The 20,147-nt window shown below is 37.4% G+C and overlaps 1 protein-coding gene across 4 annotated transcripts; it reads right to left on the reverse strand.

Annotated features, from left to right (window-relative positions):
• Positions 1-1,872: 1,872 nt before the first annotated feature.
• Positions 1,873-18,487, reverse strand: LOC311074705 (hyccin 2). 4 transcript variants are annotated; one of them, XM_084101544.1, is made up of 13 exons: positions 18,224-18,487; positions 14,355-14,496; positions 10,387-10,441; positions 10,059-10,163; positions 9,201-9,380; positions 9,026-9,106; positions 8,169-8,284; positions 7,700-7,795; positions 7,308-7,424; positions 6,832-6,919; positions 5,636-5,786; positions 5,258-5,392; positions 1,873-3,168 (listed from the first exon to the last, which is right to left on the reverse strand). In XM_084101544.1, the coding sequence occupies exons 3-13, from the start codon at positions 10,432-10,434 to the stop codon at positions 2,576-2,578; spliced, it is 1,710 nt and encodes a 569-aa protein (XP_083957670.1). In that variant the 5' UTR covers positions 10,435-10,441; positions 14,355-14,496; positions 18,224-18,487; the 3' UTR covers positions 1,873-2,575. The 4 variants fall into 4 exon arrangements, with proteins under 4 accessions (XP_083957670.1, XP_083957672.1, XP_083957671.1 ...); XM_084101546.1 differs by lacking the exon at positions 5,258-5,392 and having other exon boundaries at positions 18,224-18,484; XM_084101545.1 differs by lacking the exon at positions 14,355-14,496 and having other exon boundaries at positions 18,224-18,474.
• Positions 18,488-20,147: the final 1,660 nt, after the last annotated feature.

Genomic DNA, 20,147 nt, shown 5'->3' on the forward strand with positions numbered 1-20,147 from the left:
TCATTTCAAATTCTGTCATCATTTGTTTTTCCAAAGTAATTTCTTTATTCTGCTGAACGCAAAAGAAGATGTTTTGAAGACAGTCGGTAACTAAACAGTTGATGGGCCCCATTGACTTCTGCAGTATATATATATATATTTTTTTTTTTTCAAATGGAAGTCAGTGGGGCTTCAATTTTGGGTGAACTATCCCTTTAAGTGATTCATTTACACCAAAAGATAACATTTATGCCTTCATCTCCGAAAACATTATTTTTTCTTATTTCTTACGCTTTATAATGAACTCAAACAAGCTCAGTGGTGATTTGTTTTCCGTAAAGGATTGTGGGTGATTGAAGGACACGAAGGATGAACTTGATGTATCCTTCAAAATTAGCTAAATAACGGATGCAAAATGAAGGCTGACTTCCAAGGATCCTTCAAATTGAGACGTCCTTCGGCGTTGCTTGATGACATGGCAGACGAGATATGCAGCCTTACTAGGACACAGCCTTCCATGAGAAGCACCCAATGAAATTCCAGTAGGTGTCAGTGAAGAGTGGCCTGTCTAGCTTTTAGCAACTTTCACTGCATTCTTGAAATGCAATTGGCAGGATCTGCTGAAGAGGGAAGAAAAAATGCTATTCTGTAACCAACCCCACCTTTTAAAAAATTCAAATTCAAATTCCCTGTATATTAAAAAGGACACTTTCCAGCCCAGTTTCTAGATTACACCAACAGTTCTCAACCTTTTTGACTCCAAAATCCCCCACTGTCAAAGACAAGATTCAAAGGCCCCCAAGATATTTATGATAGTTTTTTTCCATCAAAGAAACTAAAACTAGGAGTGGCAACATATTTAAATAATTAAATAAATACATGTAAATTATTCAATCAAATTCTATAATTCTAGAAGTTTCTTTTTTTCTTTTTTCGTTTTTTTTTCTTTTTTTATATATATATAAATGAATTTACATCACTTTTCTAGGCATTCAGGATTATATTTATTAGTTTGTTGTACTTATTTTTTTACTGACAAATAGCAATTTATACCCAATCAAATATTTTAGAGCTTGACAGAAAAACATAGGCTACTAGAAAAAAATATATATATCATTTATTTTTTTATTTTTTTTCTAGTATATTTTTCTGTCAAGCTCTAAAATATTTTATTGCTATAAATTGCCTACTAGTACTATACTACTTTTTAAAATTTCCTTATACATTCAGTTTTTCCAAGACTGTGGGAATCCTGGTTCTTGAATGAAATTAAGTTGTTGAGGAAATGAATTAAAAGTCATCTTGAGGTCCCCTTTGTGGCCCCCTGGTTAAGATCCACTGTACTTCATCTGATAAATTTAAGTTTTTATATATAGTGCATATAGTAGACATATTAAGAATGTAAACTTATATAAAGTTTTCCCTTTAATCAGACACAGCAAATGTATTCTAACATTCAATGATTACAACAGAACGTGTGTGTGCTGTTTTCAGTCCTCTGTCTCCCTCTACTGCACCAATTAGGATGATTCTCTCTCTCTCTCTCACACACACACACACACACACACACATATGAAAAATTACATTTTAAAACATGTAAAATAGAGAACATTTCAAATTGTAATATTTCAAATTATTTATAATATTCAAGATTTTTGTCTCAACTAATTCAGCCTCAGTGAGCTTAATATTTTTTATTATTTTTATCTTACAGACCCCAAACTGTTGAATGGAAGTGTGTTGTGTATATATACACTCTATATATCTCATATTAATAATATAATTAATAATACAAAATGTCTACCATATGATAACCTAATAACTATTAATAAGTATGTCTATTGCATTGATCCCCATATAAAATATCTGTTATATGAAAAAACAAGACTGCACTCCCATGAACAGCACATTTATTCACCATTCAGCAGATAGCTTTCTATGTCTGTACAAGCAATATAGATTCTGTTAGCATATACTCTTTCTATAGTACAATAATCATTTACACAAATATACACAATTTAAAATATAAACCTGTTCCAAAGTACAACATATACTGTTTTTTTAGCATTTCATTGAGGCAGTCCACACAATGTATTTTCTATGAAGGGTGGACAGCACAGGCAACAGTAAGCTCAATCAGCACAAACCGAAAACGGTGACATGGAAGAGGATTTCTTCAGGACGACCTACAGTACAGCTGGGCTGGATAAGACTCTTTGGATCATGCACTATCAGGCCTTTCTCGATGCACTGACCGTGATTGTCGGTTTTTGAAGTTCATTGCTCTGATACGGTAATGTTTGTTCCTACTAACACCATGTTGTTATTGTTTGTTTGTATGGCACGTTTAAAACAGTCTCGGATCATGTACACTTGAATATGTCCTTTGTGCAAAACAAATATTTCCTCCACACCGAACCCAAGTGCATAATGTAGTGATCAAATAAAAGTGTATGAGCGCACCCTCATTCGAACACGTTCACACGCACACCATAAGACAACATGCTTGTACGCATGCACGTTAACATTTCTGCTTCTCTCTCTCTCGCTTTCTCTCTCTCTCACTCATGCACACATATAGTCCAGCAAAATCATTCTAGACCTGGGAAATAATCTGCATATTAAAACTGGGTGATCGAGACTGTTTGGACAGTGGGCTTCCAGAGGAGAACGGACTCCCGGGGGAAAGGAGATCCTGGCTCCGCGCCGCTTGCCCAAGACGTTCCTCTTGCAAACTGATGGCTGACAGATAGTGAGCCCTGTCTGCGCTGAGGCTTCCCAGCGACAGGCTATCTGTGGGTCCCGATGAGCCGTTGAGGCCGGTACAGTCAAGAGACTTGCTTGAAGATGTGTTGCTGGTTTTGGCTGGTGCACCAGCAAAGGGAGAGATGTAATGCGGGTCCAGAAAGCGTCGAGGAGCGCTGGGACTCGGGCTGCGGCTGCTCTCTGCGGTTCGGAGGCTGACGGCAGGGGGAGGGGACTGGTGCCGTTGTTGGAGGCTTCGGAGCGCGGCTCTGGTGTCGGCCGACACGCTCTCCCTCAGCCTGGCTCCCGGATCTCGGGAAGGTCGAACGCCAGTTATGACCCAGTCACGTTTCACGCTGCTGGGCTGGCTGCTGCTGGAAGCCCCAGAGGAAAACCCTTCATCTGGGTCAAAAGAGTCCTCTCCGCAGCTCACACCGTCGGCATCTAAAACACAGCGAGGGGAAAATGAGGCAGAGAAAACAGAATGTTGGATTTTGAATATCTTGGAGGAAATACTAGCGCTTGCAAGGCAGCAAAAGAATAGGGGTAGGTGAGCTTAGGCGTAAGCTCTGGCTTTTGGATCGGTCTCCGTGAAATGCTGCATCTGACACTCAGCACGCATCTTGTGTTAATTCTCCTACACAGACTCACAGCCGGTAGAAAACAACATGGCACCGTCTTTGAAGTGTCAAGCTGCAAATACACCAGTCTTCATTCGCTCCATTCACTTATATTCATACACATGTGAATGTGGGAAACTCAAGCACAGGGGCAAAATTTTGTTGTTGAACTGACGAGATGATTCAAGAATCACAACTCAGAGCGTAATTTCACTACCGTTCAAAACTAAGTTCAGTACGTTTTTTTTTTTAAAGAAATTAAGTCTTATTCAGTAAGGATGTATTAAATTGATCAAAAGTAACAGTAAATATTTTTATAATGTTACAAATGATTCCTATTACAAATAAATGCTGGTTTTTTTTCTATTCATCAAAGAATCCAGAAAAAAATCTAGTTCCAACAAAAAAAAGCAGAACTGTTTTCAACTGATAATAATAAGAAATGTTTCCTGAGCAGCAAATCAGGATATTAGAATGATTTCTGAAGGATAATCTGAAGACTTAAGTAATTATGCTGAATAATCAGCTTCGCCAATGCAGGAATAATTAAATTTTAAATATATTAAAATTATTTTAATTGTAAAAATATTTTATAATATTACTGCATTTCATAAAATACTTCTTAACAGTACTGTAGCTGTAAGGAATGCTGCATTCAAGCCCACCTCGGAATTTCCTATTTCTAAGTTCAGAAATGGCAAATATAAATGAGTTTGATTGGAATACAGTGGAGGTGCTGGACCAATATCATAATTCTCCCTCTCTTTTTCACTTTCTGACAAAGACAACAAGCTTTCTAGAACTAATGCAACATAACAAAGAGCAAAGGATGCACAATAGATGTGCAATTGGTCATCAAGTAGTAATTTCTAGCTATTTTTATCACTATTTTTCATTCATTTTACACAAAATATTACCACCACCATTCACAATTACAGTAGTGGGCAAAAGTAATGTCCGGCCTAGGAAAACCGACATGTTCACCCTTTATTCAAATATTATTAAATATGTGTTTGTAAGCGTATTGCATAACAAACCTTAATAAGGGATTATGTTGTCAATGTATGCTATTTGTTTATAAAAATTTAAACTTTAGAAAATAAAACCTGTAGCTGCAGTTTTGCGAAATACTTTTGTCTGATCAATACCTTAACCAAGTTCAGTGTTTTGTTCTTCCCTCATATTTAAATTATTTATTATTAAATTATTATTTCTCATAGTTTGATGATTTATTGAACTTGCAAGCTCATTAAAAACAAATATCCCCTCTGGATATCACTTTTGTGCCTACAAATTATTATGATCAATAACAATAATAAACTTTCAACTTATTTAAAAAATGTAACTGGTGATTATGACATGATGGTGGTACTCACGTGCACTCAATTTTGAAACACTGTACGATCATTCCAACATGATTTGAATGCACCAAAAGGCGGCCACTCACAATTCAGTATGCAAATATTATTACTATTTTGAAAGCAGAACATTTTATCAATATAAATCTCAGGGGAATTTCCTTTTAAGAAATTTAAGATGACAGTGTAGTGCACTACAAAACTGTCCACAAAACAATGTTTGAATGAATCGGTTCATTAAGTAACTCAAGCTAAATGAATTTCAGAAATTTGTAGAGAAGATCATCTTGCCTTGCAAGCACTGTAAAGGGCTCCTAAAATTAAACTGATCACAAATGAGAGGATTAAACACAAATGATCTCAAGGTATGTGGAGACATTAGTAACAGACAGGAGGAAGTTTGCATGCAATGGGGTCACTTTAATAGTGATAATAATTATTGAAAATATTAATGATAATGAACACTTTCTATGATGAACAAGGGCAGGGCTTGTGTAAGGACTGTCTAACACCGTGACACCGTGTAATGGTGAGATGTTCCTGAGCCCTGCCTACCCCCTTGCAAGGTTAGGTGAATGGTGCACTTTATCCGCCCGCATGCCACAGGATTGTCTGGTCTCTCCGGGGGGGTGTATCGGCTGGGGATGATGGAGGCGTAGAATTCAGCCGAGGTTGTGAAATCAAAACAATCTGAGATGAAGACAGTGAGCGAACTAAACATGATGCTGACAGAGGGAAAATTTCACACACAAAAATGGCCATTTTTCCATTCCTGAAGCTTGAAAGGATGCAATGAAGGGACTGATGAGGATGTCATGTTAATGTTCTCATTATGATTTTAATGATCATGAAGGAAATAAATAAGCAGAAAGCAACCAAAATAAAAAGATTGGTATAAAAGGGTGTGTGTGCGTGTGTGTATATTTCGCGTACCCTCTCGTTTCCAGCGGAGGCGACGAATGGAGGCGGCAGTGACAGCTGCCTGCGAGATGCATCTCCCGGTAGGCGTTACTTCCACCTCCAGAAGGTTCCGCGAGCCCTCCGGAGGACGGGTCGGAAGTGAGCGACTAATTGCATTTGCCACCTGAGGATCAGGGTTCAACATAATGCAGTGAGATATTACATTTCCATTAAGAATTACAATTTAAATGTTGCTCTTGAAAGATATTCTTGTGGCAAAAACCACAACTGCAACTTCACTAGTACAGTACAGTATATTTTCAGGGTAACAATTTGAAGTTAAATTAAAAATTTGTCATGAACTTTAATAATTTAATTACTAATTTGTTGTTTTTGCTCATTTTGCTTCAATGGCAGCAGCACTTTGAGCTGTATAAACTCCACAAGTTTGGGTAAAACTTAGGCTGTGTCTGGAATCGCCCCCTATACTCTTAACATAGGGCACTATTTAAAGGGACAGTCATTTGTAGTGGTGTCCGAAACCATAGTGGACATTATCAAGTGCACTCATTCAGTCTCATAATGCATTGCAAAAACAAGTGTACACCTGATGTACACTCAACGGCTAGGGAATTGTCATGCTGAATTAATTCCCGCGTTTAACCAGAAGATGGCGCAGCTTTATCATCCATCCATCCATTTTCCAAATGGCTAATCCAATGTGGGTACAGCGTAATATCATAAAGGTATAAAATATTAAATAGTTTAATTAAGGTTTAAACATGCTAGTTTCCATGACAGAGTTCAAGATATTTTCATTACTACTAGAATTAAACAGCAAGAACAAACTTCGCAAAAGCGGTAGCCCTTTCGAATTAGCTTTCATTCACTCCTTTAAGTGGACTGTATTAGTGGAGTAATGTAGGGAATAGTGAATGAGGGTATAGGAGGCGATTTCAAACACAGCTCTGATGATAATGATGTTCTTGCAATAAATTTAAAATGATACAAAGAGCATTTTGTGGATCAATGGAAGCAAAAACATCTGTTCACAAGATTTGAAATTGGTTTGAATTTGATTTGAAATTTGCTGACAAATTGACAAAAACTGACAAAAAAAAATATTAGCGTCTCAGACTTTCAGACCCCACTTTATATTTCTGTAAGTGTACTGTAACAAAAGCATTTCACATAATAAGGTTGGTGAATGACAGCAGAATATGACTTACCAGTAATGGCTGGGCATGGAGGTCTAGCTGTGCTCGGTAGAGGATGTCATCCAAAGCTTCCCTCCCCAGATCCCACTGCCCATTATAACTGGAGTTGAAATGAGAGAGTATCATTATGCAGATGAGATCATTAACACACCACTCAAATCGTTAATTGATAATTAACAGGAATTAAATATATAATACATTTCCTTCTCTTACTAATGCAAAAAGAAAATAGATCTGAGCACTGCTCAGAAATACACAACAATTTAAAAGTTTGGGATCAAGAAGACTTTTAAATGTTTTTGAAAGAAGTCTCTTACGCTCAACAAGGCAGCCTTTATTTGATCAAAACCACAGTAAAACAGTGCATCTTCAGCATTCAGCAGAAATTATGCAATATCTATATCAAATAACCCTCTTATTAGAGAAGAATAGCGGCATGGAACAAAAAAGAAACTGACAACTTGTGCTATAATGGAGATGCAACTTACATGGCATGGTAAACAGCAGTCAGCATCTGCACCATAAACTCCGGCTCCAATCGCATACGGTAATACGGCTCCTTCCACGGCTTTTGCTGCTGCCGCGGGTAACCGCTCACACAAAGCCTGCGTAAAGAGAGAGATTCATAAAGAATTCTAATGACATGTTTATTTGGAGGTCTTTATGCTAATGCTATGACCCGCCACAGAAATCCTTTGCTCTCTCTCTCAAAATCAAATATTCCCTTTAATCCATTTAATCATTCCATTTCTGCCTGTTCCAGCAAGACATTGCAGAGAGAGAGAGAGAGAGATAGAGAGAGACAGAGACAGAGAGACAGACAGGCCGAGACGTTCCCAGATCGTTAGCAGAAAAAGGAACTCATGCCCCCCCCCCTTACCGTGTGCTCATTCTGCAAGCCGATTGATGGGAGGACGCAGGCATAAAGACCACGGCTGAGTTGTAGCAGAGCATTAGAAAAGACAGCACCTCAAACCTGCAAGAGACACACACACACACACATATTACCCCCTCTGACATCTGCATAATTTTACATCGACAAATCAGACAGCGGTACATTATGAGTCAGCGACTGTCGCAGTGTTTCTAGCCAGAGGAATGGGTAATAACAAATCACACTACATCTGCACCGATCTCGCTGTCAATGCTCCAGCAGCGGTTTAATGAAATAAAATGCTTAGATACCATTACAGCCAGCAGGAAAAAGTAAAAGCTGAGTCATGGCAATAAAACGGTCCAGCGGGCGATAGCGCAATTAATCAAAAGCCCAGAAATATTCCACAGATCAAACCTACTTCCTCCACAAGAAGGAATGAGTACAAAACCCCAATCTGACAAGAAAAAAGCACCTGTTCTGTGAGGTGAACGTCTCTCTCTGAGATAGCAGGCCGCTGTACACCACCCGGATGAGGTCGTGCTGGTTCAGGGCTCCCTCGGTTAACGCCATGGACCCCAGGCTGGATGGCTGCATTAATCATAAAAGTTAATTTTTAATTATTAATTCGTTTAAGCCCTACATATAAAAAAAGTTTTTTACAGCCTTAAGTTCAATGGAAACATTCTATATAATATGACTTGTGGAACTTATTTTCATTGGCAGAGCATGTAAACAAGTATCAGATGGAGTGTATCCTGCTGAAAAACATCTTAAACCAGTCTAAACAGAGTAGTTTTAGAGGAGGTTTGTGCACTTTTCAGATGAACAAGCTGGCTTCCCAGCTAATCCAGATAGATACCAGCTTGGCAAAGGTGGGGGACCATCTTAAAACAGCTAAGGTATTATTATTATTTTACTATTAAACTAGCTCTTATATTATGTTGCGGGTCCAATTGACCCATTTCCGGTTCCGATTTATGCCCGGCTGACCAGTGCATCTCTACTTTTACGCAAAGAAATTTCGCTGCATCGTGGCACACACTTTCACCAGTTCATGCATGTTCAGTTCGATAGAAATCGAACCCATGATTTTGCCATTGTTAGCGCCATGCTCTACTGTTTGAGCTTAAGAAAAGTACATAGAGCAGACAGTTTTAAAAAAATTTACAAATTGTTGTAATACTGTTATATAATATACATATTTTCTCCTTTTTTGGTAATGTGTGAGAAGTATATGTTAAAAATTTCATAATATGATTTTTGGTGAAATGTATTGAAACCAATTAGGGTCAATTTGACCCAGACCATAGTTTGTATTTTACTTCATACCTCATGGTATATTGAAGGCTTAGAGAGAGTTGGTATGGTGAATGACAGCAGCTTGGAATTTCCTTTACTGTCCACAATTTCCTGTAACAGAAGATGTACACATACCATATGTCATCTTTAGATATTGAATTTCAGGAAATGATAGGTAATGCTAGCACATTGACCAATCTCTCACCAGGTTATAGATCCCCAGTAGCAGGGCTTCCACGCAACCATTGCGGTAGCGCTCTTTGCTGGCTGAATGACGCAAGTACACCCAGATGAGTTCAGGCAGGAACTGCAGGGTAAACCGACGCAAACCCTCCTCTGAGCTCCGGTACAACTCAAACAACTGATGACACACCGGAGCCAGCAGCTAGAGAGAAAAAAAAAAGTGATTTAAAGTGAAAGAGACAGTATGGGATGGACATAGGCACTGAGAGGAACACTCCTTTGCGACATTAATTAATTTACACAAGGAAAAACTGAACATAACAGATCAAGATATTAAAGAAAATACGAAATTAAAACTGATTCAATCAGAATCAAATTTATTTCCTTATACTTTGCAGTTATTTTAATTCACACAATTTTCTCTTAAATGTTTTCAGAAATATTAAATACATTTTTTATTAAATAAATAAAAATGAAATGCCTTGACATAACTAAGATCACAAAGGCATGGAATAACATTCACCAATAATAATATCAGTATCATTTTAGAGTTATGTATATACTATTAAAGTATGTATTAATATTTTTAATTAGCATTTATACATTTTCAGTTTTTATTTTAATTTTGTGATATGCTTTTGAGATTTTTTATCATCTTTTCAATATTTCTATTTAGTATTAGTTTCAGAAATTGTAGTACTTCAACTTATTCCAGGTAAGTCCCAAATAAAAATAGTTCTCAACCAACATGCCATTTCAAGTTACCATTGAAAGTTTGTATCAACATGTGCTTTCAGAAGGAATCATCACCCAACACAAGTAAATAACCATAACATTTTTAAATAAAACATAAATCATTTCAAACACTTCAGCATCGTACCTCACTGCAGGGCTGCTCCTGAATAACAGCATAGAGAGCAGGTACCAGAGCTTTCTTCAGACGCAGGCTGCCAGAATAGCTGCGGATTTGCTCTTCAGGTAAGGTCTAAAGAGGAGAAACGTTGCTTGGCATGACTGAGCAGCCTCAACCTGAATCGGCCTGGAGTTTAATTAACTTGGAGGCTGAAATATTCCTCCATTATGTTCTGAGATTCCAAATGTGGTTAATGGGACATTGCGCTCGGATCACTTGGGAAAGGAGGACTTAATTTGACTGAGCTATATAAAAAACACCATATTAAAGCCTGCAAGGATGTCAAACTTCTCACCTTGAACTCAGAGAGCCATTCCTCCACCACACGCTGTGAGCTGAGCATGGTCCTCCTGACAGAGAAAATTAGGGAAATATGAAACATGTAAAGAAAATGAATATTAGTACCACACTTGCAGCAAAATCGTGGCCCAAAATTAAATTTGCCACACCTGTCAATGTCACTGAAACCAGAGAATTTGCCAGGCAATTTTTTTTTCTCATCGACCATGAATATATTTTGCATTATTCCATTAAGTAATGCAAAACAGTTTCATGGTTGGTTTAAACGGCAATTTCTGTCACAGGTTGAGGTCAAATTTATGTTTAAATACCATAAATTTGTTTTTTTTAGACAAATATAAAGTATATCTACACTACCTTTTAAAAGTTTGGAGTCAATAAGATTATTTTTTAAAAGAAATTAATACTTTTATTAAGCAAGGATAAAAGTTCCCATTTCAAATAAATGCTGTTATTTTGAATTATTTACCAAAATATCCTGAAAAAAATTATCACGATTTCCACAAAAATATAAAGCAGCACAACTGTTCTCAGCTTTGATAATAAGAAGAAATGTTTATTAGAATTATTTCTGAAGGATCATGTGACACTGAAGACTGGAGTAATGGCTGCTTCAGCTTTGCCATCACAGGAATAAATTACATTATACATTATATCAAAATAGACAAATTTTAAATTGTACTATTTGACAATAGTACTGTTATTACTGTATTTTTGATCACATAAATGCTGCCTTGGTGAGCATGCAAACCAACTTCAAACTTTTGGAAGCTAGTGTAGTGTACAAATGATTTTTTTTAATCTGGTTTGCTGGTCTTAGTTGTTCTCCCTTCTTGGTCACGCTGGTCAGTCGCCTGGTTTTTGTGGGGTTTGGTCACTTTTTAGTAGGGATGAAACCGTTACCCTGACTTGATGATAGTAATACCCGACAGTCAGTATTAATTATCATTTAAACCTTATTTAAAGCTACAATATGTTGTTTTTTTGGGGGGGTTTTGGCGCTAGGGGTCGCTAACCTCTTACAATAACAAAGGCATAGGTTGATGATGCATAAGAGGAATGATGGGACTTGCTGTCATGCTGATGGATCTAAAAATGTTTATGGATGAGTGAATACATTGATGTTTTTAACATGACTGTGGTATGAAGCAGGGCGCGATTGCTAATAAGAGGCAGATATCAGAAAGGAATAAGGACATTTCATTCTACCAAACTACCTGCAAGTGCAGAATTAATACTCACACAGGTCAGTTTATTTGCCGAATTAAAATTGTGAGGTAACGCAGTGCTGTTTCACTTGGTCTAACGTTACACTATCATACTAAACAGCATTTGAGTGTGTTGAAAGTTATAATGTTATTCTATGTGTTAGTTTGTTGGCTGTATGAGACTAGCAGTAAGCTAGATCAACATTAGAATAACACACTGATCATATTCTAACATTTCATCATGTTGAGCTATATAACATTGATTAGTTTTATGTACATTTGCTCACCTGTCTAATAAAGTACATGCAAGAGCGGCGTCTCTGTCAAGTACAAGTTTGGCGCGGACGTGGAGCTCTCGGCATCTTGAAAACGCCATACCGATAATGATCCTCGTTTTATTTCTCCTTTTGTCCCAAAGTCTGCTTGCCATGGTCCATAATGTTTGAACGAAACAACAACAGCGTGCTGCTAGATGTTACCATAGATATCATATATAAACGCTAGATGTCTTATGGCGTAGTCACTTCCGGCATCACCGTTCGGCCATCTTGTCACAGTGAAGCTGTGAATTAAGGTGAGTGATCAGCACGCACACAAATCCTCTTATCTCGCTGAAATCTTGACGGATTTACAAACGGTTTGGTTTCTTACAAATGTTATTAACGTGGCTATAATTCCGAATGCTTGAACATGTATGTTATAATTATTCATATGTATGCAGTGTATGTATGCAGTGTCATAACTACATCTCTGACCTTTATAACAAACCAAACCGTTTGAAAATCGGTAGAAAATTGAGCAAGTTATGGTTATTTAAAAGTACCATTAAACAAGTGAGCGAGCACACTGTGGCAAGATGGCCGCCACGTGCGGACGTCGACCTCCACTGGCCAGCAGCGCGCACGAGACATCTAGCCTTTATATATGATATCTATGGATGTTACGCACTACGCAGTTGTCCAGTCCACATCTGTCGCCATGGTTACTATGGCAGTACAAGCGGAAACCAGGGATAATGCGGATATTACGTCACTGACAGGCGACAAGTGAACAGAGACGGGCACTTTTTAACATTTAATAACATTTAAACATTTAGGATAATGGAAGTACACAACTGAAAGAAATATATAACTGTGCAAGTGGTTTTGATACAAAATTCTTACATATTGTACTTTTAATTACCACGAATTGAAAAACTCAAGGTAAAACAATACTGTCCAGCATTAAGCGAAAATAAGCAATAGTCTCACGCAGATGCAGTATTTGGTTTGGTGTGAAAACATGGCGGAAAGCTGTGAGGTTTTACAAGAGCGCTGAAGGTAAATGAATGTACAAATTTATTAATTATAAATTCACCTATAGTTATAATACACCTATAACCTAGTATTTTCTTCCTACCTCCGTGTTGACAGCGCTGCTTTGTTTACGGAGGTTACCAGGGAAACGGCTCTATTTCTGCAGTTCCATAAGTGCCACCTACTGGCAGAGAGTGGATTTTCTGAGAGTTACATTTTCATTGAGCCTGTATGCTGCTCAACAGGTTAATGGAAAATAAGCTAATGTTCATTCCACAAACCATTAAACCATGTGCAAATTCATAAGTCAATACACCATTGCAGAGTATTTTCTCCTTAAAATTGCAGTGAAAAAGAGGCAGTTTCTGACGTCACAAACTACCTTGTAACTAATCACGTCAACATGCCGGCGGGCTTTAGCATATCATCATTACTCAGCTGCGAAGCTGGGGAATCTCAAGAGTAGCCAGGTTATCCCGTTATATTTTTCTGTTGATATGAAAAATCAGGAACATTCAGCTATATAACGGGTGAATTGTGTATATGATATATATTACAATGTTATGATGAACTATATGCCTTTCTCCACTGATGTTCTAAGTTGTTCAAAGCGTTTCTAAAGATACTGATTTTTAGAAGGCTGACTCTGTCTGACTCTGAGATGGCGAACTGGGACATGGTTTGTGTAACATTAGCAATACATTATAAGCTGTTTGATAACAGTCAAGCCAAAAGCTAATTATATTAATTACCGTTATGTGTCTGACGTTGTAGAGAGCGATACATAAAACGCATTACCATTCTGATACATCGACTTGTGGACGACCGTGTATGAGTGAGTGGAGGCAGGGCTCATTTGCATATTCATAGTTCCACCACGTATACTAAATGAAGCAAGGGTGTAGTTACAAGATGGCATTAATAAAAAGTTTCACAGGAAAAAAAAAAGGTTTAAGCATGCCTTTTTGGTGATCAGAGATGAGTTTTAATGGATAAAATTCTGAATGTGAGGTTTTTCAACTTTTTTGTTCATTTAAAATTCGGACGTTTGGAAATTTGCTTTTTGAACATTTCCAGCTCATTTTAACAAGACCATGATAATTTTGATAACTCTGATCATTTTGGTCACTATAATCGTGACATGAATTTTTCATTCCGTTTCATCTCTACTTTTAGCTAATTGGGCTAGGAGACCATCTGGCTTGGCTGGTAGACCAGCGTAAACCATCTAAGACCAGAAAACCATCTGGTTTAAGTGTGTGTGTTTTTTAAGCAAGGTTGAGTTTCTTCAAAGAATCCCTGGAAATATAAGATGGTTTGATTTGCTTAACATCTTTTGATCACTACACAATTTCCATTTTTTCATTTGTGTTATTGTATTACTATCGTCTTAAAATGTGCAAATTCGCCAGTACTTTCATTTACTCCACAAAACCATTTTAGTGTTCATTGTGGCTCACCTGACTCAAACCCAGCTCACAAGTGTAGACAAGGAGAGATGTGGCTCAGATTCTCCATGCCTCTTGATCTCTGGTCAAACAGCCGGCAGATAAAAAGAAGACGCGCACATCCCGCTCAAAATCTCCATTAAAGCTCACACACCTGCCCAACACACAGAGCATCACAGTTACTACAACAACTGTGGGCTCATGTTCCAAACTGAGAGCTTAATAGTGCAAACACACGCAGGTGTTGCCCCATTCAGTCCTAATAACAGTCTGTGTTGTTTATGCATGTTTGTGTGCAGCTCTTAAAATGGCAGGCTCTGCATATGGCAGTGTGACGGTGAGGGGGAGCGTTGCTCTGCTCTGATTAGAAAGCAGTGTTGTGCTGGTGGTTGGGGAGTGAATCTGAGGCAAATAGAACAGATGCTTTACACGCTAAACAAAATCCTACTTGTGCTGTGAAGACATGACCTAAGATAGCCTAGAGGAAGCAGCGCTAACTGCATTACTGTACCGCTATTGTTGTACACTGTTTTTTGCTTAATTTAAAGCTTTGCACATGTACAGGCACCGTTCATCACTGAATGTGGCAACTAACATCAAAAATGTATATAGGTTGAGTTATTCTAGAATTTAGGGGACATTTCACATTTGAAAAAGTGTAAAAACAATATGCTTTCTCAATAAAACAACTATTTGTATGCCACACTGTAACTTTTTTTCCGTCTATTCTGCCATATGTACAGTGACAATTTTTGAAAGACTTCTAAGAATTGTATTTTTTTTGCAGATATTTGTGTAAAATTATCAGCACGGTCACTAAGGACAAGAAAAAATGTTATTAGAGCTGCATGATTATGGATAAATTGAGAATCAGATTTTTTTTTTTTGTTTCAAATAGAGATCATGATTCTCCCACGATTCTGAACAGGCAACTAAATAAAATAATTTACAAGAGATTCTGGCATTTAAAATATAAAAAATTAAATATAAAAATCTGTCAAAACATAGTTGACAATGACAGTTGACGCAAGTAACATAGTTGATAGGTAATGTAGTTGAAAATTTCACCATTTTGCCTCATAATGACATCACATAATGCTGGTAACATGGTTTTGGGATAAACCTTTTCTTCAGGGGGTATTTGGTTAGTAACATAGTGACAATTTTTGCAGACATCAATAAAATAAAATATTTTCTTATTTGAAAGAAAATTAAATTTATTCTACTTTTAAAGGTATATTTATATTTTGATATAATTTGATATAATATTTGACTTGAAATGATATTTCTGAAGAAAATTGTTAGAAAAAAACATTATCATCAATGGACTTGAAATTTAACCTAAATTATAGAATGACCCAGTTATGCATGTGAGAATTGGCTACATGTCAACGAATGCAACTTGGTGGTTTTGGTCATGTATTTCAGCATTTTTTTATCTAAATTTTAGTCAAATGTTAGTACATTCCTCTTCAACAGTACATTGTTTTTTCTTTAAATTTGGGCAGTGGATGTCAGAAATGTCCTCTGGTTTAACATGCTTTACTTCACCTAAAATAGACAAATAGAAAGTATTTGAAAGTATAGAAAGAAGGACCGTAAAGGAAAAGCAGCATTCTTAAACATTCATAAAGCTTTTCCTTAAACATGAATTTTAACCTAAAAACCTGATGCTGTAACAAATGTTCATGGACACGTTATGTCAACAACCCATTCAATTTCTCCAAAAGTGAAGGTTTATCCTGAGGCTTCGAAACACTTTGACTCGACCATGACTAAAATATTTGAAAAATGCAACGTGGCTGCAAAAAAATAGCAGTGAAATACTCCCCTCATTACACAGAAGCTGTAGACCTTCAGTATTAACACCTTACGTCAAGATGGGGGCAATCTGCCTGACCAAAACATTCCTCTGCTGCGTGGACGCAACGGTTAGCGCGCCTGCTCTCTCCAACCCTTGCCAACAGGTAAGAAGCTTACAAGATTCAGCACCAGATAATTAAGTGTATACAGTCCCCTGAAGAGGGACGCACAGCCAGGCCTAAAATAGCCATTGTGAAAAGAGCTTAGTGCAAAGAGAGAGGAAGAGAGAAAATGAGAGGTGGTTTCACTGAACAGAGATCAAAGTAGTACACGTTCAATGAGCATTAACAAGAGAGTTTACTATGATCGGCCTGTCGACTGCAGCGGGACACAACAGAAAGGTCATTGTTTAAATAGGTTGCGCAACACACTCAACGTACTCGACTGAAAACGCACTCCAAACTGTCACAGACACGATTTTACCTGCACTCAAAATCTCATTGAACACCAGGATATGCACATCTCACGCTGTTCCCATAGCGAGGACAAACATTCAAGCAAACATATGGACAGATATACGAACATATGCACTCCTAGCATATGCATGCGTTCAAACACAACAAGCATTATTTTGTTCTGACAGTGCGAGATGCGTCTCATCACTCTCAATCCTGTCAAATTAGCCAGATGGTGTCTAATCTCGCCCGGGTAAATCTCTGTGCTGCACAGAATACAAGTCCTTGGCAAGGGTCACAATCCAGCTCCTCTGAGATGAAAACAACCCCTTGTCTAGGGCACAAAAGACCCGAGTTGGTTTGATTAAAGATTTACTCTAGGGTTACATCAGTGGCAAATCAAGCCCCAGTGATTGCCGCCATCCTTCCTGTGTCATTTGACTGTGGTTTTCGAGTGAACGCCGGCTTCCTGCACGCAACACTGGTGCATCTGTGTTTTGGGGGGGGGGTTGAGATTGCACACTTCATACTGCTGGTTTATAGGTGTGCCCTACTGGCATCTGATCAATTCACTTTGTGCATGAGAGTTAAAACTGATGTTATGCCAGGTGGAATAGTACCAATGTGTGTGTGGCGTAAAGGTATCCAGAGAACAGAAAATGCATATTAAAAAATGCTTCCAAATTTAGCTGAAGGCCAAACCATTATGTTAACACTTTAGGGTGCATGTTTCTTTAAAAGGCATAAAAATAGATGATATGCAGAATGATGTTCTTTTTAACATATTAACCAATTCAGACCCAGTGTGGATTCCACTGGACATCACTCTCATGTTTTTTAATGTTTTTTTGTTTTTGCCAGCCAAATCACAAAAGAGTATTAGATTGGATGCAGATAAATCAATTTATGAGTGATTGTTGCTTTTTGTCAACACAACAGAAAAATAATAATAATAGCCCTATGAAACTAAAAGCATGGCAGCCAGTGACACAAGGCTGAAAATAAATATTACATAATTTTAACTATTAGCCTACAGGTTCAAAGTACAGCACTAAAAGTCAATCTATGGGACTAAGTGTACAATAAGTGTAAATGCTTAGCCTGAAGTGTTTATTATCATTTCTTTGTTTGCCATATAGTTTTTAATGATCTATCAGTGATTCGTGTGTTTACAGTAATAATATTTTAGTTAACAACACTAAAATTCACCGTTTTATCAAAGCAGCCTATATCAAATCCATTTGTACAATTATCTAAATGTTGCTCAGATCCACTGTTTACTGCAATATATATTGAAATAAATATAAATATTGTTATTTATAATAATTTATGGTTGCATTTACATTTGAATGAAATTTGTATTTAGAGAGAAACAAGCATTAACATATTTGTGTGTCCTTGGAACATAATTCAAGTCTGAACGGGTTATACAAATAATCAGTTATACAATCAAACATGGCATGTTGTTGTTAACTTTTTAGTGACCATAAATGTGATTTAATACATGTAATAAACATTCGGCCTAAAACATCAATATAACAGAATCGGTTACATCTTCCAACGTATGTGGTTCAAATGTATATTAAATAGGTTTTATCAATGGTATGGTTGTGAATTACATACCAGTAGGATCTGGACTCCTCCGGATGCTGCAGATGATCGCTAGAGTCCTTGAGCAAAGCTGCAATGCGCCTTAAAGGACAGACCCGACACAACGACCACCTCTGAGATCAAGCAGAACATTACTTGTAAGATCCCACCGGACCTTTACCGTAAATATCAATGAATCGACGGGTTAAAAAGGGCCTTGCGTTTGCCTGATCGAAAGGTTCACTGCCGTGTTGACATCATCATGTATCTCCGCTCTCTAGCTCTGCTCTTCCTGCCAACTTGCAGCTATTTACCTGACCAATTGAGTCGCTCTGATCGAGCCCTCTCCGCGGCTGGCCAATAGCTGCGCAGTGCGGTGATTTGTGAGCTTATCGGTGCTCATCGCACTGCGCGGTTATTGGCCAGTCGTGTCGTGGTCTTGATCAGAGCGACTCAATTGGTCAGGTGAATAGGTGAACCGTGCTTAGAAAAAACGCACTCAGGGAAGTGTCATTTGACTGGACTTCCAGTTACTATCAAAGAGACTATTGGGTGTAATTTAAATTCCTTTTCATGTTTGCAATGCTCTTGTGGTACAATGTCTGGGGGTCATGTAAAAACAGCAAGCCTGTCTGGGTGCTGTTTGCTCTGCATTTTCCATAAGGAATCTGTGCATATTGTCAACGTCAGGCAGTTTTATGTCCCTTTTTTTTTGATATATGAATGTTACATCAACATTTCAAATTACTTTTATGCATACATTTTAACTCAAAATGATTTACTGTTCTACATATGAAGAGTTCAGATGCAAAAGCCTCTAAGTGCCATCTGAAATTTTCTTCTAGAATGATAATTTTTTATCAAGCTCGTATATTTAAGTTCAGTAATTTCACTTAAACGGCAATGAAAATTACCTATGAATTGTCATTTAAGTGAAATTACTGAACTTAAATATACAAGCTTGATAAAAATGATCATTCTAGAAGAAAATTTCAGATGGCACTTAGAGGCTTTTGCATCTGAACTCTTCATATGTAGTCATACAAATATATGTTATATACATTACCTATGTAGAGCTGTATTTTTTGTCAAACTATGCAAAATTTGTGAAAATATTTTTTATTTGGACCTATATACTTAAAGACAGAATTGACAAAATGATCCTTTATTGGCTGTATATGTGCTTTTGTAGAAAGTTTTAATAGCGATTATTTTATTAAAGTCCACAGGGCCAAAATGTCAAAAGTTGAAGGAACATCCATTAAAGGAGAAGTTCACTTTCAAAAAAACTTTTGCTGATAATTTACTCACCCCCATGTCATCCAAGATGTCCATGTCTTTCTTTCTTCAGTCGCAAAGAAATTAAGGTTTTTGATGAAAACATTCCAGGATTTCCCCCCATGTAATGGATTCTATTGGGACCCAAACGGTAGAAGGTCCAAATGACAGTTTAAGTGCAGCTTCAAAGGGCTTTAAACGATACCAGACGACGAATAAGGGTCTTATCTAGCGAAACGATCGGTCATTTCCAAAATAAATAAAAAAGTTTAAGTTTTATAAGCACAAACGCTCGCCTTGCTCTGTTCTGTGATGCGCGTTGAAGACGTCACGTAATACGCAATTACGTTGAAAAGGTCACGCTTGACGCGTTTACAAATGTGCGGAAGGAGGACCATATACACATTTTCAAATGTATTTGTGTCAGTTTATCGTTTAAAATGCCCATTTCGTGTGCGTATCCTGGGTGTTTTAATATTAAAAAGCCAAAAAGAACATTTTCTTCAGGACAGAAATTTTTCAAGCGTGACCTTTTCAACGTAATTGCGTATTACGTGACGTCACGAACGCGCATCACAGAACAGAGAAAGGCGAGCGTTTGTGCTTATAAAACTTAAACTTTTTTATTTATTTTGGAAATGACCGATCGTTTCGCTAGATAAGACCCTTATTCATCGTC

Source organism: Abramis brama (genome assembly GCF_963993115.1).
Source record: "Abramis brama genome assembly, chromosome: 23".
In the NCBI taxonomy this organism is placed as follows: domain Eukaryota; kingdom Metazoa; phylum Chordata; class Actinopteri; order Cypriniformes; family Leuciscidae; genus Abramis; species Abramis brama.

Bases quoted from the DNA above. Each gene is read 5' to 3' on its own strand.
- LOC311074705 (XM_084101544.1), bottom strand. From the start codon at position 10,434: ATGCTCAGCTCACAGCGTGTGGTGGAGGAATGGCTCTCTGAGTTCAAG. The intron at 10,164-10,386 runs GTGAGAAGTTTG...TCTCCTCTTTAG, and splicing joins AATGGCTCTCTGAGTTCAAG to ACCTTACCTGAAGAGCAAAT. The intron at 5,393-5,635 runs GTACGCGAAATA...TCTTCATCTCAG, and splicing joins CCTCCGCTGGAAACGAGAGG to ATTGTTTTGATTTCACAACC.